Source organism: Vidua chalybeata, chromosome 22 (genome assembly GCF_026979565.1).
Source record: "Vidua chalybeata isolate OUT-0048 chromosome 22, bVidCha1 merged haplotype, whole genome shotgun sequence".
Taxonomy (NCBI): domain Eukaryota; kingdom Metazoa; phylum Chordata; class Aves; order Passeriformes; family Viduidae; genus Vidua; species Vidua chalybeata.
The window spans coordinates 2,455,018-2,480,556 of NC_071551.1; the positions used below are offsets into that span (position 1 = coordinate 2,455,018).

A 25,539-nucleotide genomic window follows, 5' to 3' on the forward strand; every position below is an offset into this window, starting at 1 on the left:
TCAGGATTATCTATCCTGATGCTCAGGCAGCTCCAAGACCCCAGCAAGGATTTCCAGGATCCATTTGTGCCTGTTGTCTCGGGTGGAAGCAGGAGGCACACAGGCACTGGGACACCACGTGCACATGGATGACACGTGCTGGCCGGATAAACAAGGCTTGGAAAAACGGGAGAAGGCTCCGGGATGTGACCAGCTGCCCACTCACAGGGCTGCTGATGGCCAAGGGGAAAACACAACCACATCTCCCTCAGAGACAGCAGCTGGGAAGTGCCTGTGCAGGGAGGAACGCGGGGAGCGGCCGTTGCGACACCGGGATGTGAACCGGATTTGGGAATATCTGTGCCTCGGTGGGACTGCACCAGCAAGAGGGAAGGAAAACAGCAACTGTGGTGTCCAAAGGGCACAATCCCTTATTATCTGCTTTTCTATAGCCTGGAGAGCTGCAGAGACAGGAGAAGGAGAAGGAGAGAAACTCCTTCCTCCCCACCTTCCAGCAGCTCTTTAACATGACAAGCAGCTCCTCAGGCCCACGGACTCCCTCCAACCGAGCCTGGAATTTGGCCAGCCCTGAAGAGGAAAAAATAGCAATGCTCCCCTCCTGCTTTTCCTCTAATAAACAAAGATCAGGCCTCGGTGCAGCACTTGGCCACTTGAGCTTCATCCAACAAGGCCAAATGGCTCCAGAGGCTGGCCCAGGATGCTGCCCAGAGCCAGCAAGGATGGGGAAAAAAAGGAGCTTGTACAAATAAGTGCCTTGACACCACATGATTAATGAAAACAAATGAATACGGTGAGTGAAAGAGGTGGAAAAATCAGCTCTGGGTGTGCAGGGCACAAGTGTTTTGCCATCTGGAAGATGAACCCAACCACTACTGACCCTGCTTCCCATTCCCACCATCCAGGGACATGTTTTGGGCATGGACATCAAAGAAGGCTTAACTTGGTATCTGGAAAAAATTCCCTGGGATCAGGCAGCTACTGGAGAGCGAGGAATTGCAGCAGGGATGCAAAGGGAGCTGTGAAGGGAACGCCCGGGTGGCATTCCTGGAGGCCAGCCAGCCCTCCCAGATCCAGCAATGCCTTTTCCAGAGCCTACCATGGAGGCAGGAACCTCCTCCAGCACAAAATTAAGGCCGTAGGAACAAGACTACAGATTTGCTGATCCACTCCAGAGGGAGTTTTTCAAGGTGGAAAGCTTGTTTTCCATGAGTAATCAGAGGTTAACTCAAGACAACAAAACCTGCCCTGCCAGCAGCCCCCTTATTTAGTATTATTTATTCTGCTATGACCTCAAGTCACAGATCAACCAGCAATTTAACACCATACATTTTCCAAAGGCCTATTGGCCTATTTTTTATCGTGTCTGGCTCTCTAAATGTTCCATCCCCACGCTCCATGCTTTTACTGAACAGCAGCAGCCTCGAGGCAATAGGAAATGCAGCGGTTTCAAGGCACTGAGTAACAGCTAAAATCGTGACAAAGTGCTTAAACACTCTGCTTGAAAATGAGATTTCTCAAGCCTTACTCCAGGTTCTTGACTAGCGCTGATGACAGGAGGTGTGTGGCTAATTTATGTCATTTTTCCTTCTGTTTGAAATAAGATGGAGCCTCCCCACAAACTGATGCCTACAAAGAGAAGCTTAAGTAAAACTGAGCTTTATGGCTGGGAACACAAGCTTTATAAAGTGAGATTAAAACAACAGGGTAGCCAAGGATGCAGCTAATGAGGCATCACTTTCAAAACAAGTGTTACGAGGTCAAAACCTTACGTAAACAGACACCAAAGCACAGCAGGTTGGGAAATCGATATCCAGGAGTGGTCCTGGCCCAGGTGCTGGTTGAGTGCTCCTGTTTTAATGTAAACCAGGATATTAAACAGATACTCTCAGCTCCCACCTGGACTGATTTACATCACCCCTTCCTCTCTTACTGTTTTTAGAGCTTCCAAATGGCTGCAGAGCTTTGGTGCTGCCCATGCAAGGATGGGAAGCTCCTCAGCATCTGACAGCTCTGCTTAGACAAATCCTTACAGGGTCTGCCTGCAAGGAGAACTTTTGAAACACCAGGAAAATGAGAATTAAGCACACTTTGGCAGCGACTCCTCAAGCTGGCTACAGTTGGAGCAAAGGCTACAAGGTTAATGTGTGCAGCAGTGGGCAACAACTGAGATATTCAGCTCCATCCCCCGGAGAGACTCACCATGTGGGCAAACGATGTCTTCATTAAAATTTAACTCCTCTTCCTCCTCCCTCTTCTCTTCGTTTGATTCATCTAATTAAAAAAAATAATAATACAAGAGGATTGCACAGAGTTCCTCTCCCAAGGAAAAAAAAATCTTACAGGGAAAGGAGCACGGTCGCCTTTTAAATTACAGCAAACCCCCTCACTCAAGGGGAAATTTGGAAGGAAATTTGTTATTCTCCGACGTCTTGGCCTCTGGGCAGGCGGGATTACAGCCCCCAGGTCACGTAGGAGGGCTTTGAAGTGCATGAAGCACAAGCCAGGCCTTTGTGAGATTACAAAGGATGCATTTGTTAGGGCTGGAACACCGCAGGGGTTCCCTGCTCCCAGACATCCCCGAGTTTAACCTAAACACAAGCCTAGGTAAGAGCAAAAGGAGAAGAATTCCTGGCAAAATTCCTAATCTAAACCAGATGCTGCCTGATAAACTGAGGGGGAGCCTGCCAGGGGGCTGACAAGCCCTACATCAATCTCTAAATTAGTTAAAGTCAAGCCTTGGCCACTGAATGGAGCATCATCAAGACAATGACGTGTCAGCAAGAGCCTCTAACGAGCTGCCTAACGAGCAACTTGGCTTGTGAGCAATTCAGAGGCACTACTGGGAGTTGCAACCTGTTGTGAATCAAAGTCACCCCCGAGAAACTATGAGTGGTAACTCAGAAATACCCTTTTCTCCATGAGTACTCCTCCTTAACAGGGGGGCTGAGGTGCCCTCCAGCCCAAGATCAATGCCCTGAGCCATCATTCCCACTTTCATTCCAACAAGCTTCTTACCCAGTTCAAAGAAACTCAAGAAAATACGGTTTTCAAACATTTAAAAAAGCAGAAGGCAAATAAAACCTCCATCTATTCTCATGATATGGGCACACAATGGAGTGCAATTCATGATTTTTGTTCCTAGGCTGTGTTTTCCCAGTGCTGCTGCATCAGCTGTGCTGTTTTATCCCTCAACCTTCAAAATAAACATCATCATCATCATCATCCCTTCCCCAAGGTATTTTTCACGTTTCACTTTTCACGTTTCCTCCTTCCCTGTTCTCACTCATTCAGAGAAAAGTGGATAAAAAGATCATGTGTCTGGGGTGGCAATTTCACATAGCTTTGTAAAACCACTTATCACCTCATCTCCCTCTCCAAGATGAAGATCACCCCGCAGTTTTCAAGCTTAGCAAAGAAAAAGCTCCTTAAATGAAGGCCTTTTTTTATTCGATTTATTATCCTTTCCTCCCTACTCATACAAGGGGAACAAAACAGCTACACAAACCCCTGACATGTTTTTTGTTAGGAAAGATCAGGCAGAGCTGGTGGGTCTCTATAGCAGCAGAAATTAGGAGGAAATGGGGAGTAAATACCTTTGTTTTGTGCATTTCCATTCATTTTTCCATTACTGTGCTCTGCATCTTCATCCTGCTCGTTTAACTGCTCCAGAGCCAGCTGACGCCAGCTCCTCAAGGATGCTTTTCCAACCCAAAACCCGTCGTTCCTGCAGGGAGACAACACCACTGGTACCCCAAAATCACAGCTCCCTTCTTCAGAGCCCAAACAGGGAAATCTTTAGGAAAAAGCTGTTTAAGCACTTCTAAGAAGCATCTTTGACAGCATTTGGGATTTGCATACCCCTTGACTGTCATCTTCAGCAGGTTGGTCACGGTTTTGTAGTCCTCGTTCAGCTGGTTCTTCAGCCGCAGGATTCGACACCTTTCCACCACACAGTCCTTGCAAAGTGCTTTGACTGGGGTGGGGGGGAAAAGAAACACAGGTTTTTACACTATGAATTGCATAATTTATTGCACAGATAGTTTCCTGCTGGTTTGAAGGCCCTCAGACAGGTGTGTACCAACTATCCTGCCTCAGGATGGGTGATTTCATGTGTAATTGAGGAAATCCTGGGGGTTACAGCCACATCAAGTCACGTTTGAAGCTTAAAGAAGCATAAAATATTTCAAATGAGCTGTGATCTGTTCCACTACTTCACAGGCCTGCTCCCATAGCTCCTGGTATCCACAGCCTGCAGTCACAGGGAGCCAGGGCAGCCCAGCACCCAGCCACAGGAGGCAGGAAATGCCAGGAAAACAACACCTGTATTGTGGCACTTTGCCAGTTCAACCCAGAAAATCCACCCTCTTGCAAGGCTGCCCTGGACCAAGGGAGTGGAAATCCTCTAAGCTGGGTGTGTATTTAGATCTGCATCCTGGAGCAAAAGGAGAAGGGAAGCAGAGTGTCCATCCATCCTTTTACCCATCCCTCCCTCCCTGCCAGCCATACTCAACCCACAACCCTTGAGGCAATCTTCCACTTGACTAATAAACCTTGCCCTGTTTTTCCCCACAAAGGCTGCCTGCGTCACAAGCAGCTTCTTCCCTACAAGCTCCCAGTAGGAGCTGAGCTAATTTGGTCTCAGTGGGAGTTACTGAGCAACTTCCTAAAAGGAATGAAACCTAGGGCTTGATGAGGGGGATGTCCAAAGCCTGGAGGGGCTGGGCTGACCCTGAAAAGCAGAATGTGTGGTAGATGCTTCAACAGGAGCATGCTAACAGGTAAGTGCTTCCTTGGATGAGGTGACAGACAGGAAGGGATATTTTTGGCCTGAATACTCCATGAAACCCGGCCCACACAGGAGCTGTGGGTGCTGCAGGCACAGAAAATAATTGTCAAGAGTTTGGAGTGTTGCATGTGCAAGTTTTATTTTCTAGAATCACCTTCAAACCTTCCAAGTATCATGTTTTCTAAGCCAAGTACCCCATTCCTCCACAGCAATTCCTCCAGGAACAGCCCTTCCCTGAGCAGAGCCCAGGGCCAAAGCAGACCCCGTGATCACCCTAAATGGGTTTGGGAAATGGTAACAGAATTAAGTGGTATTAAAAAAATCCCCTGGAAATAAGGCAGCACTAAAGCCATGCACTGAAATAAAGTTATGATGATAAAGGATAGCTCAAAACAGGGCTGGGACCAGAACAAGGCTCCAAACCACATGCCAGGAGGTGACTTGGAGAGGATGTTACCGTTGAGCCGGGGCCCTCCTCCGTATCGCCGGTAGAAGAAGTCGGCCACGTATTCCGATATCCTCTTCATCAGGGATATTTTATCAGGATGGAGTTTGCCATGGGAGCACAGGCAGGCTGTGTTATCAATAGGTTTGGGAGGAGTGGACTCATCCAGCCACTTCTGCAGCCATTCCAGTGAGATGAAGTCGTAGGGGGAACCTGGGAGGGGAGCAACCACAAAGAGAAACAAGACCATACATGTCAGCTCCAACACCAGGTGGTATTTTATAATTACTCTTACAAATTAACAGGCAATCACTGTTGATTAAGTCTCTGAGGCACAAGTTTTCAAAGGTCTGATCCAGCTACTCCCACCCCATTCTGATCTCAGTGTCACAGATTTGCAAGACAGGAGCTACGTGAAATTAAGATGTGTAGATCATTTTGGATTCAGCAATCAATATGCAACAGCTCCAAGGAGGAATGGGAATGCTTTCAAACCTTTTGGGGATTACTGGAGAGCAGTCGAGGAAAGGGGAAGGTTTTCCTATCATCCATCAAGGGACTGATACAATATTTAAATAATGATCATACATTACAGGCTTTTTCTACAACAGAGAGAGTTCACTGGGGTAATTTGAAAATTAAAGGCAACAACAGCAGAGATGAAATCAGTGTTCCCCTTGTCCTTTCAGCACACAAATTTTCTGTGCCTCTTACAACGTTAGGTGAGAAAATTCTAAAATTTACAGTGCAAATAGAAACTTGCTTAGATTTTTTGCTGAAGCAGTACAGTTGGCTTGCCCTTGTTTGCTGAAAAAGAAATACAAAGCCAAGGTTCAGGAGCAGGTCAGTGCTTGTATGAGCAGGTTGGGGTGAAACCCCTGTATCTCAATATTGAGGCACAGTATCACTACACAACTCTTCAGTGGATGACTGGGAAATTAGGACAAAATTAGGAAGAATTCAAACCCATTCTGTGCTGCCACGAGGGCAGCTCTGAAACTGTGGGGAAATGCACCCGTTGGTGACATTTATAACTGAGCACAAATCCTTTATGTTTCCTAGGAGGGAGCAACAGAGAAGCAAGAGGAAAATACAGAAGACAGGAAAACAGTGTCTCCAGTGCACTGGAGCTCTGTGAAGCCTCTTTTCCTCCACAGCCTCAATCCATGGTGTTTTCATCTTACGCAATGCCCTCTGCAGCCGTGACCTCCAGGGAATTGCATCGCTGTCAGAACTGGTTTGCTAGTCTGGGATGAAACTGCCTCCCCCAGAAAGGAGGGTTTTCTGGGGCAGGCTCCACAAAACTGGCAGAAAACGTGTCTGCACAGCTGCAGAGAGAGCCCCAAGCTCCACAGAGAAAGGACTGGGAGCAGTGCTGGAATGACACTGCCTGCAGCTGTGCTGGAAGTGCTGTGCCCATGATGTGCCAGCAGCAGGCAGAGGGTGCCTCAGGGCAAAGTTTCAGGTCCTGTCATCTCTAAATTGGGGCAGAAGTGCTTCACCTGCACTTGTAAAAACTGTATTTTTTGAGATTTATTCCTCTGTCACATCAGAACTGCCGAGAGCAGTTCCTGCTGAGGAAAACCACACATCAACTGTGCTGCTGCTCCTTTTCACGGGTGACTCAGGGCAGGTTCATCCCTCCAGCACAACTCTGATCTCACAGTGACATGTGAGTGCTGCTCAGGCTTGTGAGGAGCTGTGAGACCTTCCTGCTCCAGAGTTAAGCACCTGCATTCCCAAACTGGAGAGGCAGATGTTTACAGAACAGGAGTTTGCTGTTGGGCTACTCCAATCTCATGGTGGACTCTGAGCATCCAATAATAAAAGCTGATCAGTGAATTCTCTTTACAGGTCACACAATTAAACCCACTTTCAAGTCTTCAATTGTAATTATCCTGCAGTTTTTAGGAGAGGCACATAGTGAAGACAAATTCCCTGGGCTGGATGGATAGAGCAAGTTTTGCAGGAGATGGGCGACAAAAACAAGGTGGGAAATAAAACTCAGTGTGCTGAGGCAACAAGGCACGAGGAGGAGTCTCCCTACAAAAGTGAGACACAGAGCAGAGAAGCACTGGCAGGGATGGATCCAGTAATTTTCTCCTGGAGGTCAGGCATTCTCTTAGCCTGTTACCTGCTGATGAATCGGGCTCACCAGCTCCCAAACCTGCTGTGAGCTGGCAATTTGGGAGCAGGCAGTTATTCCGCCTCGATGATCCTAACGAGCTGAGCTGCTCACCAGGCAGAAGAAAAGAGTCACAAAGCATGAGGCTGACGATGGGGAAGGAGCAGGAGGGAATTAGCAATGCCAGAGGCCATGAGAATGAGCAAAGAAAGGAGAAAAATAGGTTAAGGCAGGAAAAGAAGCAAGGGAAAACAAATGTAAGCATGCAGGAAGCTCTCCCTTGCAGAGGGCTGCGGGAATGCCTTCCAGCAAGGCCACAGGAGTTGGGAGTTAGTCACAAATCATTCCAAAGCTTAACAGCTCTACTACAGCAATACTCCACAATGTCTTACAGACCAGCTTCGGCGGGTAACCTTTGGTAGAGCTCCTTCACCTCCTCGTGCTTGATCTTGCCTCTGGCCACGCTCTGTTTGCGCATCTCGGCCATTTCGTTGCACCACTCCTCAAACTTGCAGTTATCCCGCTCTACCAGCTCCTGCAGAAAAGCTGGGAAAGAAAAAAAAAAAAAAAACAAACCAGGAATTGAAGGGAAAATGCCAGCTATGTTAATTACCATGGGTTATCTGGGGACAAGAAACCTAAAAATTCCCTCCCGCAGCCTTGCTGGGTGAGGTCTTTCCCCAAGCCAAGCACGTGGATGTTGCTCTCTTTGATACTGACGGTTGCAGATGATTAAATGCTAAGTTTTGCACCCAAGAAAATAATTTACTTGGGGTTGGTTGCAATGTTAAGTGCAGCTCCTCTGTCCTTCCTCGTCATTCCCGGGGGGAAACAAAAGCTTTTCACCCTCTGGATACACCTGAAGCCTGTCATGACCTGTGATCCAGCATGTTGCAAACCCAAGGGCAAAGAGCCCTTAGGAGATGGGAGATTAGCCAGGGCAGATCAACAGAAAGGTGAAGGAAGTTGGGATTTTTGCTGCCACTGATGGAAAAACCCCAAAAAACCAAACCTCAGCAGGGAAAAAAGAAGATAAACCACTTCCCTCAGAGGGCTGGTGTGAAGGAGCAGGGGGGAAGCTCTGCTTATCTGAGGCCTTTCCTATTTAGAATTATTCTGAAGAGCAAAAATATCTCCAAAAAGGTTAATTCTTGACCAAAATATCCACCTTGGGAGAATATCCAGTATCACAAAATAAGCAGCCTGACCTCCTTGAGATCAGAGCCAAGTTATGTCTCTCCACTGTCCTGGAAAAGCCGCTTTTTAACAGCATCAAAGCAAAATGCCTCAAATTTGCAGTTCCATGAAACCTCCCCACAACCGCAGAGTTCGACTGCTGCCCTTCACTCCCCGTTCCCTGGCAGGATTCCACGGGAAACAAAAGCAACCGCGGGGCTGTGCAGGAATTTGGAGCTGGGTGGGGAGGTTTTTGTTGAGTTATTGTTTTGGGCAGAGGGGTAGGAGGAAAGGGAGAGCAAGAAAGCTCAGGAAACAGGCTGAAAATACAAATCCAGGCAGGAATTAGTGCTAATTCCTGAAGTTTTATGTCTTGGAGGGTGTATTTTAAACAGGGGGGGCTTGGAAAAGGTTTGGGGTGTTATAAGGTGTATGATTTACCCCCTCTGCAGAGATCCAAAGGGACCTGCCACCTCTGCTGTCCCCACTCCACAGGAAATGAGGGAAGGGGGAACACACCTCAGCACCAGGGGCCTAATTAGTATTTCTAATCAAGGAGCAGCCGAATAGGATACATTAAACCCACAGGCAAAGCCCACAGGGAGTTCTGGCACCCCCATAATTCTAAAGCACAACACGAAGGCACTTGGCCCAAATTCCCACTGGGGGCTCGGAGCCTCTTTATTTTCACGTCATTCATTCCTGATGTGGCAAAGCTGAAGCAGTCGCAGAGGGAACCTGACATCTGTCAGGATTATTCACCTCCTCGTGCATTGCTGATGACATTTAACCACACTGCTCTCCTGCACCTTTGGAATCCAAGCAGGATGGCAGCAGTGAATCCCAGCGGGACGATCTCCTCCTGACCCCAGCTTGGCCAGGTGGGTAAGAAAGCAATGTCTGAGTGGGCACATGGGAGGGATTAGCAGTATAATGTTATTAAAGTGCTGGGAAAACCCAGGAGTTTCACTTGTCAATACATCAAGGTGCCAGACAGCACCTTTGGAGCTCATGGCAAACAGTCAAAAAATCATAGAATCCTGGAGTGGGTTGGGAGGGACCTTGAAGATCATTTTCTTTCACCCAGGGACACCTTCCACTGTCCCAGGCTGCTCCAAGCCCCATCCAACCTGGCCTTGGACACTTCCAGGGATCCAGAGGCAGCCACAGCTTCTCTGGGCAAACTGTGCCAGGTCTTCACCACCCTCACAGCCAGGAATTCCTTCCCAATATCCCATCTGACCCTGCCCTCTGGCAGTGGGAAGCCATTCCCTCTTGTCCTGGCACTCCATCTCTTGTCCCAGTTCCCTCTCCAGCTCTCTTGGAGCCCCTTTAGGCACTGGAAGGGGCTCTAAGATCTCCCTGGGGCCTTCTCCAGCTCTCCCAGCCTGGAACCAGAGCAGAGAGGCTCCAGCAACGTCCTAACCCTAAATGGGGCTTCAAGCAAAATTCTGCCTCCTGGCCCACCTGGAGCATTGCAGGATGAGCAGGATGCCCAGAGGATTCACCTGGCACCTGGACAGTGAGGGATGGCTGAGCAGGACCCAGGGACTCACCTGGACAGTGAGGGATGGCTGAGCAGGACCCTGGACTGTGAGGGATGGCTGAGCAGGACCAGGGACTCACCTGGACAGTGAGGGATGGCTGAGCAGGACCCAGGGACTCACCTGGACAGTGAGGGATGGCTGAGCAGGACCAGGGACTCACCTGGACAGTGAGGGATGGCTGAGCAGGACCCAGGGACTCACCTGGACAGTGAGGGATGGCTGAGCAGGACCCAGGGACTCACCTGGACAGTGAGGGATGGCTGAGCAGGACCCAGGACTCACCTGGACAGTGAGGGATGGCTGAGCAGGACCCAGGACTCACCTGGACAGTGAGGGATGGCTGAGCAGGACCCAGGGACTCACCTGGACAGTGAGGGATGGCTGAGCAGGACCCAGGGACTCACCTGGACAGTGAGGGATGGCTGAGCAGGACCCAGGACTCACCTGGACTGTGGGGGATGGCTGAGCAGGACCCAGGGACTCACCTGGACAGTGAGGGATGGCTGAGCAGGACCCAGGGACTCACCTGGCACCTGGACAGTGAGGGATTTCTCGCGGGCCTGCAGCCTGTACACCAGCATGTAGGCGTTGCGGGAGCAGTGCGTGCCCTTCCCGCACTTGGGCTTACGGGTCTGGGATTTCGATGGCTCCGCTGTGGGAACAAAAGGCAAAACCTCAGCAACACACGAGCTCCTTCCCTGATCCTCCATTAACGGGATGAGTTTGCCACCCAGCCAGCTTCCCTGTGCCAGGCCTCTGTGCCAAGCACTGGGCTTGGCACGACTTAAAATTGTATCCCAAAGAAAGCCCCAAATCTCTCCAGTCTTTCTGGGTAAATCAAAGGGACTAAATTTAGGAGCTTGTTCTGAACCTCCCTTCTCAAGAGCCTTTCTTCTCTCCCCAGTGGAACTTCTCTGAGCCAAAAGCCACTCTTGGAAAAATATCCTTTCTCCCTTTTGCCTCTTGTTCTGCTGTCCTGACTCCAAAGAAAAGAGTCAAATCCTCAGGGAAGAAAAACTTATTTACAGGTGATTGTGGATATGAAAAAAACACAGCAAAGCTTTTAGGAAGCCAAGAGCCATGGAAAGGGTTGTTTTTGAGCAGCTGCTGGGGGGTGTAAAGTTGTGTTGCAAGAACTGCTGTTTCCAGATGGATTCTCAGGCAAGGAAAACACTTATCTACAGCTGCAGCTTCAAAAATCAAAATAAAGAAAAAAATTAAAGGAACAATGTTCCATAAATTGAACTCTAAGTGGGCCATTGAATTATTAAGTTTCTTTCCCCCAAATTCTGATAAAATTCATGTGCCTTTCCCCCCACACCATCATGGGGACTTTCCCAGACTCTATTTATTTGCATTTTATCCAAGAATTTTCTGAATTGTTCCCATCTGCATGGCCAAGACTCTCCCCCCCACCCAGACCTTCAGTTTATGTTACTGACCTTCTCCTGCTGTTACATGTATTTGTAACAAAGAAAGGCCTCAGTTTTGCCTAGAACAGGCAAATTACATCAAAACTTGATACAAACATTGAGCTCCCAGCCTTAAGAGGCTACTAAACACACTTTACTTCTATTCTCCAAACAGCCTTGAATTGAAATATGAGAAATAATAACATTTACTTGCAGTTAAGCATTAAACTTTATAAAATTGAGGTCACAGCAGTTTACTTGCATCTCATTTGTTGCACTGGGTGAGCGGGGAGGGTAAAAACAAAGGCTGAGCTGCTCTCGGTGCCCTGCAGGGCTCAGTTTCCCTGCGCACCACTAGATGTCCGGCCAGCTCCAGCCTGGGCCGGCAGCGAGCGGAGGGAGCCAAGGGGAATGGGACAGAGCTGCTGGCACAGCAGGATCATGGACTCACTAAGGCTGGAAAAGCCCTCCAAGATGATCAAAGCCAACCATTCCTCCAGCACTGCCAGGTCCATCACTAACCCATGTCCCCAGGTGCCACTTTCTGAACCCCTCCAGGGATTGTGACTCTACCGCTGCCCTGCGCAGCCTCCTCCAATGCCTGACTACGCCTTCCATGAAGGATTTTTCCCAAGATCCCACCTGAATCTCCCCTGGCACAGCTTGAGGCCATTCCCTCTCCTCCTGTCCCTGTTCCCTGGAGCAGAGCCTGACCCCTCCTGTCAGGAGTCGTGCAGAGCCACAGGGTCCCCCCTGAGCCTCCTTTTCTCCAGGCTGAGCCCTGCCCCCAGCTCCTTCAACTGCTCCTCAGAAGTTCTCCAGACTCTTTTCCTTGTGCTCCAGACCCTTCCTCAGCTCCACTGCCCATCTCTGGACACATTCCAGCACCTCAAGAAGCATCGTGCAGGTGAGAACAAGGAAATGGGAGAAAGCTGATGCTCCATTACACCAAACCAAGGGAGCACTTAAATCTGCAGGTTTTTTCTTCTCTAAAGATGCCTTAAAGAAAAACAACATTCCATAAATTCTAACCACAGCAAAGCATCCTGGTGGGTAACAATTCCTGGGAATGGATTACTTGCACTGCAAGTGAATTTCTTCATAATTTCCCTGGTTTTCCCTGCTGTGAGCACCTGCACTACAGAACACTGAGCCACTACAAAACCATTTCAACTCCAAATGAGCTGCTCTTATTTATTGATTGTAGAGTAAGAAATCCACAGGTCCAGCCTCAGCCCAAGCTTTCCAAGAAATCTCCAAGAAATCCAGGCCAGGAACACAGTGATATGGGCAGCACGAGACGAGACAGTAAAACAGAAAAGCACCAAGGAAAAAGCTCAGAGTGAAATGGCAGCTTAAGCTTCCAAGTTGTTATTTGGATCAAAATCTTTTTTACTGCCTCCAAGTAAAACACCTCAGTGGAAATAGAACCATAATGTGTTAAGGAAACTGAAAGCATTCTCCTTATCTGTTCCAAGGAAGTGGCACCCGCCTGTTGCTCCCTGATAGGAACCCGCTGCCCGTGTTATCAGCGTCTTATCTGCCATGTGGCAGCCAGAGAAACACTAGAGCAGCTGATCATGAGGTGTAAACACTCACACGGGGCTGAAACGAAGCAAATCTGGCTGCAATCACCAGGATTGCCGTTTCCCACCTTCCTCTGAGCTGTGACAGCCCTTTCTGGGGAGGAGCAGGAGGCTGCATCTGGGGACGCCCGTGGTTGTAGTAGAAAGAGTTATATTAAAAGGGCACTCGCAACTGAAAGGTTTTACCTAGATCTTCCTCAATTCCCAGCTGCAGTTTCTTCCCCTCCATCTTCTCGATGTCCTCGTCGTTGAACTTGTACCACTCGCCCGTCTGCGGGTCCTTCACGTGGGCGATGTAGTGCCCGGAGTAGGCACTTACTCCACGGTGTATGAGCACAGCGCTCAGCTCGTACACGTACACACCGTCTGCAAGGCAAGCAGCACTTACACACAGCTCTGCAGCCAACAGCACTCATCCTTCCTGTCCTTAAACCTCGTGTTTTCACCAGGCACCAAAGCCTGCACTTGAACTCACAGAGCTTCAGGACATTGCTAAGAGGGTTGTGGCTCAATAACAAGGATGTTGCTTGAAATACGAGTTTCAAACAACTCTGGACAGAATTTTCAATCGAAAAGAGGATTCAGAGGAATCACTGAATCCCAGAATGGTTTGGGTTGGAAGGGATCTTCAAGCCCATCTTGCTCCACCTCTCTGCCATGGGCAGGGACATTTTCCACTATCCCAGGCTGCTCCAAGCCCCGTCCAACCTGCCCTTGGACACTTCCAGGGATCCAGGGGCAGCCACAGCTGCCCTGCTTCTCTGGACAGCCTGTGTCTGTGCATCATCATCCTCACAGGGAGGGATTTCCTCCTAAACAGAATTACAGAGGAGATCTGCCAAGAGGCAATGGGCAAAGACAACAGAAAATTGCCCCAAACTCACTTTTTTGCTCCATGAAAGGCTCCATGTCCAGCAGCTCTGAGAAGCCAATGTAGGTGTTCAGCTTCTTCTTGTGGCCAGTTTGTCTGTGCAGAGGCAAAGTTGTGGCTCAGGGCACAGCAACAACAGCTCCCATCCCAAAACACCTCCCTTGAACCCCCCTGAGCACCCCTCTAGAGGCTCAGACACCTGAAATTAAAGCAGGAAGAGCAGGGTAGTGACACCCCAACAGGGTGTTCCCACTCACCTGTCAAACACAAAGCGCATGAGCTGCAGGTTGAGGGTGCAGGGCAGGCTGAGCAGCCGGATCTTCCTCGTGGCATTTTGCTTGCTCTGACAAGTCTCACAAAAATAACGATTGTCCCCTTCTAATTTTTCCTCCTGAATGTGGAGAGGCAGAGGGAAAGGTCTTGAGAACAGCACTGAAACATCAATTGAGCTACTCAACAGCTGGAGAATGAGAAGCACCAAAGTTATTTTAACTATTTAAGTCTCTTCTCAGCTGCTTTCCAAATTTTTCTGAGATAAAGACACACTAATGACTGCATGGTCATAGCAGGCTGCTTGCACTTTAAGGCAAATTTTAGACTGAATCAAGCCCCATTCCAAGTTCTCAGGTCTCTTACTCTTGCTCCTTGCTTGACTGAGTTGGTTTATACCAAAGAAAATAATTAAATCTGGACCCAGTTAATGTAAAGCCACATTTTAGCCTGGAAACTATAACCCTCTGCTCAGCCACCCAAAATCACCCTGCAGGAGTCACTCACTGCCTAAGCAGATCCAAGGGTAGGGTTAGGCCAGAGGAAAATTCCAACCCTCCTAAAAAACGTCACAGGGTTGTTTTGTGTGAAGGAGGAGCAGACAAATGTCAAGTTCTCCAACTCAGGAATTTAATCTGTGCACCCAAACCAGTTTTTTTTTCATAGCAGACCTTCCAGGCAGAGCAACTGGTTTGCTGAGTGCACCAGCAAGCAAGGAGCTCAGAGAAGGGGTTCAGGTCAGTTCTGTCCTAAATAGCTTGAGTGGAATCCACACCTTAGTGTGCCAGAGCTGAACTTCAGATCCACACAAATTTTCAAGCTGAATTGAGGGCACTAGCAGCTGTTCCTGCAGCTATTCCCGGCGCTCCCTGGTACTTCTGAGAGCACATTTTTCAGCAGGGAATGTCTCCTGTTGCTATGCAGATGAGCACTGACACAGAAAACACGGAAAGCAGCCGTTCTCCCAGTGCTATCCGTGACAAAGCAGGCAGAGACTTTTCCCTAACTTTCCTGGCTAAGTATTTTTGCTAAAAATGCAACTTTCAAGTGCTTTTTAAAGCTCTATCAGGAGCATGTGATATCACAGAGCTATTCCTTGCTCTATGTTTCAATCCTCGTTTTTTGGGTCTGCAGAAAAAAACATTTTCACTTGGATTCATCTCCCTGAGCCAAGTCAGTGGCTTCACTCCGACACCGACCTTGAAGGCTGTGAATTGGAGGAAGGAACTGAAATTCCTTGCTAAAAATAGCAGGACTCCAACCACAACAAGCTCATACCTTGAGGAATTCTGTTATACAGTCTGTCAACTGCTTGTGTCCTTGGATGTTTAACTCCAGCTCGTAAAATTTAGACACCAGTTTAGATTCTCTGCCACACTGGTTGCAGCTGGGATGGGAAAGAAGACAAAAATATATCTGAGGACAGGTCAGGGCTCACACACTGGGGCTTCCAAATCTTTAGTAAAATATTCCTTGAATAAAACCAGGAGAAAAAGTGAAGTCAGGCCTAAGGAGATTCACACCTCCACACCATAAAAACTCCAGGAGAAGGCTTAAGCAGCTTAAGAGCACCTACCAGGACTTGTCACAACTTGCATGTACCATTTTATATTATTTTAAAAGTGAAATTCACAGCTCTGAGAACACAGGAATGAAAATACAACACTTAGGATGCTGTTTTCTGGCTGGAGGACCTGCCACTCCATTAACTCACTGCAGGTTTAGTTGGTAAATTCTCATTAAAGGAGTAAAAGCAGCTGGAGAACTGTCACAGCAACATCGCACACACAGGAACAGGAAAGGAAAAGGTAAATATTTCTCAGAAGGTGTTTCTGCTGCAGCTTAACTGCTTGCTCTGGTTGTTAAGAGGGATCTCCCCCTCCTAAATCCTACTAAAAATTTAAATATTTACAGAAAGGGTCTTCCCAAAATTATTACTTACACCGTGACATAGGCATACTCTCCACAGAACTGCTTTTGCACAATGTTCCGGACATCTGGGTTTTTCTGTTTGGACAAAGTATCTTCCAGCAGGGACATGAACAGCTTGGAAAACTCCTGGGCATCCTGAAAGAGAAAACCAAGTTCATTAACAATCCACCACAGCACAGTCCCAACCCTGTCACTAATTCACTGCTAATTACCCCAAGCCCTCCACACAGGCTGTGCCGAGGCTTCGTGCACGGCATAGAAAATAAAGACCAGGCAGGAGAACTAAGGAAAACAGAGGAATTTGGCTAAAAGGAGCGTGAGGCCCTCGGTGTGGGAGCACAGCAGGAGTTGCCCTGGCTCCCTGCCAGCCCTGCCGGGGGCTTTGACTTCTGCCCTGCTCCTCCCAGGATTCTGGAAGGGATAAAAACCCTCCTGTGGAGCTTTCAAGCCCCTTGATCCTCCTTTTTGCAGCTGTCCCTGCTCAGATCAGAGTCAGAAGAGAAATAAAAACACCCCAAAAATGAGAAGCTGCCCTATGGGTGATCCCGGCGACGCTCCAGAGCTTCCCCACACCCAGCTCGGGACCTTTCTCTCCTGCCCTGGCTCTCCTCTTCCAAAAACAAACAGGTTTTGGCCTCTCTCAGCTGCCCTTTGGTGTCCCTGGTCAGCTTCCTTCCTCTCCTGACCCTCCCAAGGAAACACTGCCAGTGCTCCGCTCCTGCTCCAAAACCTCCCATTACCTCTCCAAGTGGATTTCCAAGCCCTGCCCCTCTCCCAAGCTCTCTCCAGCTGCAGCCCCACAGGGCCCTGCAGCACTCACCTCCCACGTGCAGCCCTGGGATCCTGGCTGGCTCCTGGTGATCCACCTCCCCCTGAGGATCTCCTCACCCTTGGGAGGGCCCTCTCACCACCCAACCCCCCCGGAGGAGCAGCCCACAGAACACCTGCAGAAGGACCCTCACTACAGCTCTGGCTCCCACCTGGCCCCCTCCCATAGCTCCTGGGCTTCATCCCACCACTCCCTTGGCTCCTCCCAATCTTCTGCATTCATCACTTCCTAGTCTCATTCCATTGCTCCCTGGGCTCCTCCTTGTATCCCTGTACTTATCCCATTGTTTCATGTCCTGATCCCATCACTCCCCAGCTCCTCCTGATCTCCTTGTCTCCATCCCACTGCCCTTGGGCTCTTCCTTATCTCTGCATCATCATCCCATTGTCCCATGTCCTGATCCCATCACTCCAGGGCTCCTCCCTGTCTCCCTGTTCTCTTCCCATCGCCCCCTGGGCTCTTCCTGATCTCCCTGGCCCCATCCCATCACTCTGTTCTATACTCCCTATACTCCTCCTGATCTCCTTGGCCTCATTCCATTGCTCCTTAGCCCCATCCCATCATTCCCTGGGCTCCTCCTATCTCCCTGTCCTCACCCCATTCCTCCTTGGGATCCTTGATCTCCCTCTCTCCATCCCATTGCTCCCTGTTCTCCTCCTGATCTCCCTGTCCCCACCACATCACTCCCTGGACTCCTCATCTCCCTGGCCTCATCCCATCATTCCCTGGGCTCTTCCCTGGGCACTCCTGACCTCCTGGTCCCCTCCTGTTTCCCCCCTGCACTCTGGCAGGGGCCCACAGCCCCACCTCCCCCATCATGTTGGCACCCAGAATCCAGACCCAGCTGGGAGCTGCCCAGTGGCCACCCAAGGGTGCTTCCCAACTTGTGGAGGTGCCAGGAATCCCCTCCCACACACCTGCTGCTGCCCCGTGTCCAGCCCCAGCGCCTTGACAAAGCCCGAGGGGTCGATGTAGCGCCGCTTGCTGTTCTGCAGCAGAGCAAACAGGTACTGCAGGTGCTCACAGATGGTCTGGGGCTCATAGTCTGGGAAAAACACAAAGCACAGCAGGAATTCAGGGCGAGAAGGGATCACTCCAAGTGTTTCACAACCACTAAAAGTGATGGGCTTGGAAGGTAGCTTGAGTTGTCAGGAAAACTGAAGTGGATCATGCAGATGATGAGAGCACATCCCAGCACAAGCCAAATAGAGAATAACTGATGTTGGGAAAAACCCTTAGGATCATCAAGTCCAACTGTAAATATTTACATTGTGTAACTTTCAGAAAGGAGGGTGGAGCCAGGCTCTGTTCCCAGGGAACAAGGGACAGGATGAGAGGAAATGACCTTGAATTGCACCAGGAGAGGTCTAGATAGGATATTAGGGAAAATTCCTCCATGGGAAGAGCAGTCAGGCACTGGACAGGCTGCTCAGAGCAATGGTGGAGTCCCCATCCCTGGAAGTGCCCAAAAACCATCAGGATGTGGAAGCTGGGTAGGTGGGTTAATGGTGGGCTTGGCAGTGCTGAGGGAATGGTTGGACTGATAATCTTGGAAGAGTTTTCCAGCCTTAGGGATTCCATCCTACAGTGCCCAGCACCAGCTGTGAGTGAACGGTTTACACAGCATGCACCAACTACCCCAAAAAGCAGCTTCTTATTTATCCCAGAAGGTGAAACATAATTTACAACCACCATGAAACAGCAACAGAGCTGAGGTGGCTGCGCTGACCCAGAGCCTCCCTGGGGAAAACACCCAAGAGTAGAAAAAATGGGGAGCCTTAATCTGGGGCCCAAATTTCAGCCCTGCCATGGGATAAGTGCAGCTCTGCAACATCACAGACCAGCCCCGACCCACATATTCCACCCCCAGCATCACCAATAGGCTACTTTGGGAAGCAAGACCAAACCAAATCACCATTTTCAACCAGCTCAGATCACTCTGATCTAAGACATCACATGGATTAAGGTCGGTTCATTCCCAAAATCCAGATGATGGCTCCAAACTAACAGTGCAACGATGGCACACACAGCTGGAGCTTCCCCCGCGAATCCTCCTGATAAACCTAACCCCAAGGTGGGGTTTTAGGGAAGGGAACAAACCCCTGTGTGCCACGCACCTGCATCCTTGGGAACGCCGTCCCCGCAGGCGCTGGGGCACAGGTAGAGCGCCTGCCGCAGCTCCAGGTTCAGGAACCACATCTGCAGGAAGGTGTTGACGTAGCACGTGGCGCCGAGGTTCGTCAGGCCCACGAAGGCATTCTGGGGGGCAGAGAAAGGGCCAGCCAAGGTCACCTGTGCTGGTCCCCAGTGTGGCCCTGGCCCCTGGGGGCGCTGGGGGTACCTTCTTGCGGCGCTCGCAGTTGGGGTCGTCGATGTTGTGGAAGCTGTTCTCGTCGATCTCGCCCAGCCACGCGTGCTCCCCGATGCCCACCAGGCAGTTGGGGTTCCCCCGGCAGTTCCTCCTGGGGAGCCAGACCCCAGCTGTCACCCCCATGTCCCCTGGGGGCTGGCAGGGGTGACAGTGGGGGACATGGGGAAGCACATAATGTTGAACGGGATGAGACATGGAGCACACCCCCTGCCCCCACACCAAAAAACAGTGGTCATGGGTGAGGAAGGAGGTGGACAACTAGAAGGGTTTTCGGGTAAAAAAAGGGGACCCCAGGGGCAAGTATGGGACCAAGGAGATTGGGATTTCCTGTATCTGGGAAGCCAGGCAGGGATAGGGCTTGCCCCAACTCCAGGGTGAGTGCCATACATCCAGGCAAGGAGATGGGCTCCCTTCAGCCCACAGGGATCCCCTATAAATGGGGAGCCAGGCAGAGAGAGGGGTCCCTACAGCCCTGGGGCTGTTCCTTACATCTGAGAAGCCAGGCAAGAAGAGGGGTTCCCTAAAACCCCGGGGTTATCCTAAAAATGGGGAGGGACAAGCAAGGAGAGGGGCTCCCCACCACCCCGTGGGGGCTCCCCTGTATCTGAAGAGCCCAGCAACAACGGGTCCCCCGCAAGAGCAGGGTGGTGCCCTGTATCTGGTGCGCCAGGCCGGGAGGAGGGTCTCCCACTACCCCAGGGGAGTTCCCCCACATCAGAGGAGCCAGAGAACGAGAGGGGCTCCCCACAGCCCGGGGAGGGTCGGTCCCCTGTGTCTGAGCAGAGAGGGACAGAGGTTCCCCACCACCCAAGGCAATCCCCTATATCTGGGGAGCCACACAAGGACACGGTGCTGAGGGCCCAGCCCCGGGGAACGGAGGCTCCCCAGAACGGAACACGAGGGAGCCTCCACCGGCCCCGCGGGACCCCGGCAGGGGCGGGGAACGCCCCGCGCCTCATGGCGGGAGGGAACACGGGGGTCGGAGGGGTTCGGTGCCCGGCCCGGCCCGCGGTACCGGCAGGCGCCGCGCTGGCAGGGCTCCAGCCGGACGCGATAGGCCGCCTCGATGTGCTCCTGCGCCACCGCCTCGGGCGGCACCGTCTCGGTCCAGCGCCACGCCGCCTTCTCCAGCTGCAGCCGCGGCGCCATCGCTCCCGCCGGCGCCCCGGGGCTGCCCCGGCCCGGCCCGCTCCTTGCCCCGCTCCTTGCCCCGCTCCTTGCCCCGCTCCCGGCCCGGTCTCGATCCCGCCCGGCCCCTCCCGCCGCCGTCAGGGCCCGTGACGCCACGAGTGCGACGCGGTGACGGCGCGAGGCGCTGACGATGGCGGGCCGCGACGCGCGGGGCTGGGGGAGGGGCTTCCGCCACAGGGGCGTGGCTTGGGAGCGCCAGGTACGGGCTCGCATCCGCCAGGGGCGGGGCTTGAGCGCATCAGGGGCGTGGCTTAAGAGTACAAGGGGCGTGGCTTGTATGAGCCGCCGGAGAGGGTGTGGCCTGTGCGCAATGGGGGCGGGGCTCGAGGTCCATGTGGGCGTGGCTGTCGCTGTGTGGGCGGGGGTGGTGCGGTGTGGGCGGGGCCTGAGCGGCCGGTGGGCGGGGTCCCATCGCCCCCTCCCGCCGTTCACCCCGCGCCCCCGGAGCCCCCCAGCCCGGTACCCCCGCCAGGCCCCTCTGCACCCCTGCGCCATTGCCCCGCAGCCCTGTGCTACAGCCCGCCACGCCATAAGAGGCCGGGCCCCCCGAACTGCCTCAGCCCCAAACCGTATCCCCTATACCGCACCCCCCGCACCCCAATACCGTAACCTCGCGGGCCCCTGCAGCCCCACACCGTGCCCCCTAAATCCTCCCACTGTACCCCCTCTCCTCTACCCCCACAGGACCCCCCAAACCATCTCGCTCACACCATGCCACCTGCAGCCCAACACCAAAGCCCCCCCTATATTCCCCACAGCACCTCGCGCTCCCCATCCCATCGCTGCTGTACCCCCACACTGCCCCGGCGCAGCCCCCAAACACGGCAGCCGCACTGGTTGTCTCTCCTTTAATAGCTGTCCCCGCGGGGGGGTCCCCGCCAGCACCCCGATTGTCCCTCGCGCCCCCAGCCCGCCACCACCCCGGGGGGCACCCAGGCGGCCCGGCCGCCCCGGCACAGTTTCGGGGGGCCGGTGGAAGGGGGGTGTAAACATTTTTGGGGGTCCCGGCCCCCCCCCCCAGAGTCACCCCGGGGCAGCGAAGCACCGTTTCCTCCTGGTGGTTTTTTTTGGAAAAGAATAAAATTGGCCAAATTCCCCCCAAACTCTGTTTCGGGGGGGTTAGGAGGGGCAGGGGGGCACAGGGGAGCCCCCCAGGGCGCCGTGCCGGAGGTCGATGGGGTGTCGGGGGATCCCGGCGGACTCCAGCGCCAGTCCCCGCACGCACCCCGAGAGGCCGGAGCTGAACTTGCCAGCGGTCAGGGCGCGGGGGTCGGGGGCACCGCCTGCGGGGCACACGGGAGGCACTGGGCAGGGGCACCACCCGTGCCAGGCCTGGACACCTGCCCACCTCTATCTTCTGTCCCATCAGGTGTCCCCACCCCGTGTGCCACCATGTGTCCCATCCTGCATCCATCCCACGTCTCTCCCTGCCTCCCATCCTTTGTTCCACCCTGTCCCATCCCGTGTCCTATCTCGTGTTCCACTTGGTGTCTTATCCCAAGTGTCACCCCATGCCCATCCCATGTCCATCTCGTGTCCCATTCCGTGTCCATGCCATATCTCACCCCATATGTATCCCACCCCCATGTCCATCCCATGTCCCATTCTGTGTCTATCCCGTGTCCCACCCCATATCTGTGTCCCACCTTGTGTCCATCCCATGTCCCATTCCGTGTCCATGCCATATCCCACCCCATATCTGTGTCCCACCCCATGTCCATCCCCTGTGCCACCCCATGCCTCACCCCGTCTATCCCACATCCACCCCATGCCCATTCCACGTCCATCCCACATCCACCCTGTGTCCATTTGTGTCCCAACCTGTGCCCCCCGTGTCCCCCCCTGTCCCAAGTCCCACCGTACCCACGTAGACGCTGCCCTCGGTGTTTGCCATGACGTTGGATCCGGGTGATTCCCCACTCACCGGCTCCTCTCCATCCACCTGGAGCTGCCCACGCCGGCCCTCCCTGTGGGGCACTGTCAGCACCTGCAGCCCACCCCACCCCACGCCACCCCACGCCCAGACCCCCGCCCACCTTGTCACTGTCACCCGGTGCCACTCGCCGTCATTGACGGGGTCTTCAGAGGTGATGGTGGCCTCGCCACTGCCCAGCTGGTAGCTGTGGGGGGGCACGGTGTCAGCTTGCAGGGCACCTCAGGGGGCACCTTGTGGGCTCAGGGGACCCCCGGTGCCACACGTCACGCCAGGGGACCCCAGTCCCCCCTCACCTGAACACCAGGTGCCCATCCTTCAACCCGAGGCCAAGGAAATCTTTGGCTTTGCCGCCCTCGCTGGGCTCCTAGGGTGCAGTGGGGGGTGAGCAGGGGGCACCCGGACCCCCAGCCCGAGGGGTCTCACAGCCGGTGCCCCCTGTCCCCCTGTCCCCTGTCTCACCGCGCCGTGCCACAGCAGCAGCCCGTGGGCGCTGCGCGTCCGCAGCTCCAGCTCGATGGTCTCGGGAGCCTCGGGGGGGCTGCCAGGGGAGGGGGGTGATGGGGGGCAGCACCCAAAAAGGGGGCGATGCCGTGGGGGGCAGTGCAGCACCCCAAAAACGGGGAGGTGCCATGGGGGGGGGCGCAGCACCCATTCGGGGTGTCCCGTGTCACTCTGTCACTCACCCACGAGGGAAGAGGTGCCCGGGAAGGGCCAGGTAGGATCCGTCCTGGAATGCGGCGCTGAACTGCCCAGGGGCGTCTGGGGGAAGATTGGGCATCAGGGGGGAATGGGAGGAGGGGGCCCCACCCGCATTTTGGGGGGAGAAAGGGGAAATGGGTGCAGGGACCCACCGCCACCCCCGCTGCCCTCCTGCCAGTCCTGCTCCAGCTCTGCCAGCGCCGAGCCTGCGGGAGAAGAGGGGGTAAAGGGGGGACATGTATCCCCCTGGTGTCCCCAGGTCTCCCCCCACCATGTCCCTGGGTGTCTCCAGTTGTTCCAGGTATCTCCAAGCATTCCCCAAGTGTATATCCTCAACAGTGTCCCCAGGTGTCCCCCATGTCCCCAGGTGGCTTCACTTATTCCCAGGTATTCCCAAGTATTCCCCAAGTACATGTCCCTGCCATGTACCCAGGTGTCCCTCTGTGTCCCCAGTCAATCCCCAAGGGTCTCCAGCTATCCCCAGGTGTCCCCCCATGTCCCCAGGTGTCTTCAAATGTTATGTGTCCCCATATGTGTCCCTCTTATGTTCCCAGGTGTCCCTAAGTGACCTCCTCCCATGTCCCCAAGTGCTTCCCCATGTTCCCAAGTTTCCCCCATGTCCCCACATGTCCCAAACCATCTCCAAGTGTCCCCAGGTATTTTCAAGTATTCCCCAAGTGTGCATGTCCCTTGTGTTCCTGGGTGTCCCCATGTCTTTCCTTTGTCCCCCCAATGTCTTCCAGTGACCTGAGATTTCCCTCTGTGTCTTCAAGTGTCCCCAGGTGTCCCCCCCTGCCCCTCCATGTGCTCCCCCTCACTGTGCTGGCAGTGCCCCCTGTGTCCCCAGGGTGTGCCCCCATGTCCCTGTGCTGTCCCCTCACGGTGCTGGCAGCGGGCCCCGCTGTGTCCAGGGGGGCAGCGGCAGGAGCCATGGACACAGGAGCCACCGTGCAGGCAGGGCTGGGAGGGGTGACAGCCTTCGGCCTCCTCCTCCTCCTCGTCCTCGCAGCGTGGGCCTGGGGACAGCGGGACACGGTCACTGCGGGTGTTGGGTCAGTGTGCACGGCACGCACCGGCACAGCCACGTGGGGCACGGGTGTGTGCAGTGAACAGGTGTGAACTGTGTGTGCACAGAGCACAGGTGTGAACTGTGTGTGCACACACATGGCACAGGTGTGAACTGTGTGTGCACACACATGGCATAGGTGTGAATTGTGTGTGCACACACATGGCACAGGTGTGTGCAGTGAACAGGTGTGAGCTGTGTGTGCACACACATGGCATAGGTGTGAATTGTGTGTGCACACACATGGCACAGGTGTGTGCAGTGAACAGGTGTGAGCTGTGTGTGCACACATGGCACAGGTGTGAATTGTGTGTGCACACACATGGCACAGGTGTGTGCAGTGAACAGGTGTGAACTGTGTGCACACACATGACAGGTGTGTGCAGTGAACAGGTGTGAACTGTGTGTGCACACACATGACACAGGTGTGTGCAGTGAACAGGTGTGAATTGTGTGTCCACATAGCACAGGTGTGAACTGTGTGTGCACACAGCACAGGTGTGTGCAGTGAACAGGTGTGAACTGCGTGTGCACATACAGCACACACATACACACACAATGCACACATACACAGGTGCAGTGCACACCTGCAGTAAGGCACACGCAGTGCACACACGCACGTGCAGCACATGCAGTAATGCATGCACAGTGCACACACGCATACACACACGCGCAGTAATGCCCACAGCGCACACATGTGAGCACACACGTGCAGCACACAGTAATGCATGCACAGTGCACGCACACACGTAGCACACTTGCAGTAATGCATGCACAGCGCACACATACACACACACGTGTGTACACACGTGTGTACTGCAGACACACGCAGTAATGCACATGCAGTAATGCAAAGTGCACACATGCATACACACACGTGCAGCACACACAGAGAGTAATGCACACACAGCAATGCACACGCAGTGCACACATGCATACACACGTGCAGCACACACACGCAGTAATGCACACGCACTGCACACACACACATGCAGCACACACAGAGCAATGCACACGCAGTGCACACACGCATACACACACGTGCAGCACACACACGCAGTAATGCACACGCACTGCACACACACATACACGCAGCACACACAGAGAAATGCACATGCAGTGCACACACGCATACACACACGTGCAGCACACATGCAGTAATGCACACGCACTGCACACACACACACACGCAGCACACACACAGTAACGCACATGCAATGCACACACGCATACACACACGTGCAGCACACACACGCAGTAATGCACACGCACTGCACACACACATACACGCAGCACA

At 53.0% G+C, this 25,539-nt stretch overlaps 2 protein-coding genes across 6 annotated transcripts in view; both read right to left on the bottom strand.

Moving 5' to 3' along the window:
- The window catches only part of USP48 (ubiquitin specific peptidase 48), a 31,425-nt gene extending 10,869 nt beyond the window's left edge, over positions 1 to 20,556 (bottom strand). For 3 of the 5 annotated variants that reach the window (XR_008434545.1, XM_053962621.1, XM_053962622.1), the window contains exons 1-15: positions 20,366 to 20,556; positions 19,321 to 19,441; positions 19,097 to 19,238; positions 17,897 to 18,024; positions 16,161 to 16,285; positions 15,497 to 15,605; positions 14,206 to 14,339; positions 13,962 to 14,044; positions 13,264 to 13,443; positions 10,606 to 10,731; positions 7,753 to 7,902; positions 5,244 to 5,444; positions 3,859 to 3,973; positions 3,594 to 3,724; positions 2,200 to 2,271 (exon numbers count right to left, since the gene is read on the bottom strand). Coding sequence is in view for 4 of the 5 variants with exons in the window: in XM_053962621.1 (XP_053818596.1) it covers positions 2,200 to 2,271; positions 3,594 to 3,724; positions 3,859 to 3,973; positions 5,244 to 5,444; positions 7,753 to 7,902; positions 10,606 to 10,731; positions 13,264 to 13,443; positions 13,962 to 14,044; positions 14,206 to 14,339; positions 15,497 to 15,605; positions 16,161 to 16,285; positions 17,897 to 18,024; positions 19,097 to 19,238; positions 19,321 to 19,441; positions 20,366 to 20,499 (1,951 nt within the window). In the remaining variant the exon portion in view is untranslated. The remainder of the gene's footprint in view (positions 1 to 2,199; positions 2,272 to 3,593; positions 3,725 to 3,858; positions 3,974 to 5,243; positions 5,445 to 7,752; positions 7,903 to 10,605; positions 10,732 to 13,263; positions 13,444 to 13,961; positions 14,045 to 14,205; positions 14,340 to 15,496; positions 15,606 to 16,160; positions 16,286 to 17,896; positions 18,025 to 19,096; positions 19,239 to 19,320; positions 19,442 to 20,365) is intronic. The other 2 variants (XM_053962620.1, XM_053962619.1) reach the window with 1 other exon arrangement.
- Positions 20,557 to 21,372: 816 nt separating this feature from the next.
- Positions 21,373 to 25,539, bottom strand: part of HSPG2 (heparan sulfate proteoglycan 2) — a 42,499-nt gene continuing 38,332 nt past the window's right edge. Inside the window, exons 86-93 of the mRNA XM_053962796.1 lie at positions 24,058 to 24,192; positions 23,329 to 23,382; positions 23,161 to 23,236; positions 22,937 to 23,015; positions 22,771 to 22,841; positions 22,578 to 22,661; positions 22,405 to 22,508; positions 21,373 to 21,824 (exon numbers count right to left, since the gene is read on the bottom strand). Coding sequence (XP_053818771.1) covers positions 21,661 to 21,824; positions 22,405 to 22,508; positions 22,578 to 22,661; positions 22,771 to 22,841; positions 22,937 to 23,015; positions 23,161 to 23,236; positions 23,329 to 23,382; positions 24,058 to 24,192 — 767 coding nt within the window. The 3' untranslated portion in view covers positions 21,373 to 21,660. The remainder of the gene's footprint in view (positions 21,825 to 22,404; positions 22,509 to 22,577; positions 22,662 to 22,770; positions 22,842 to 22,936; positions 23,016 to 23,160; positions 23,237 to 23,328; positions 23,383 to 24,057; positions 24,193 to 25,539) is intronic.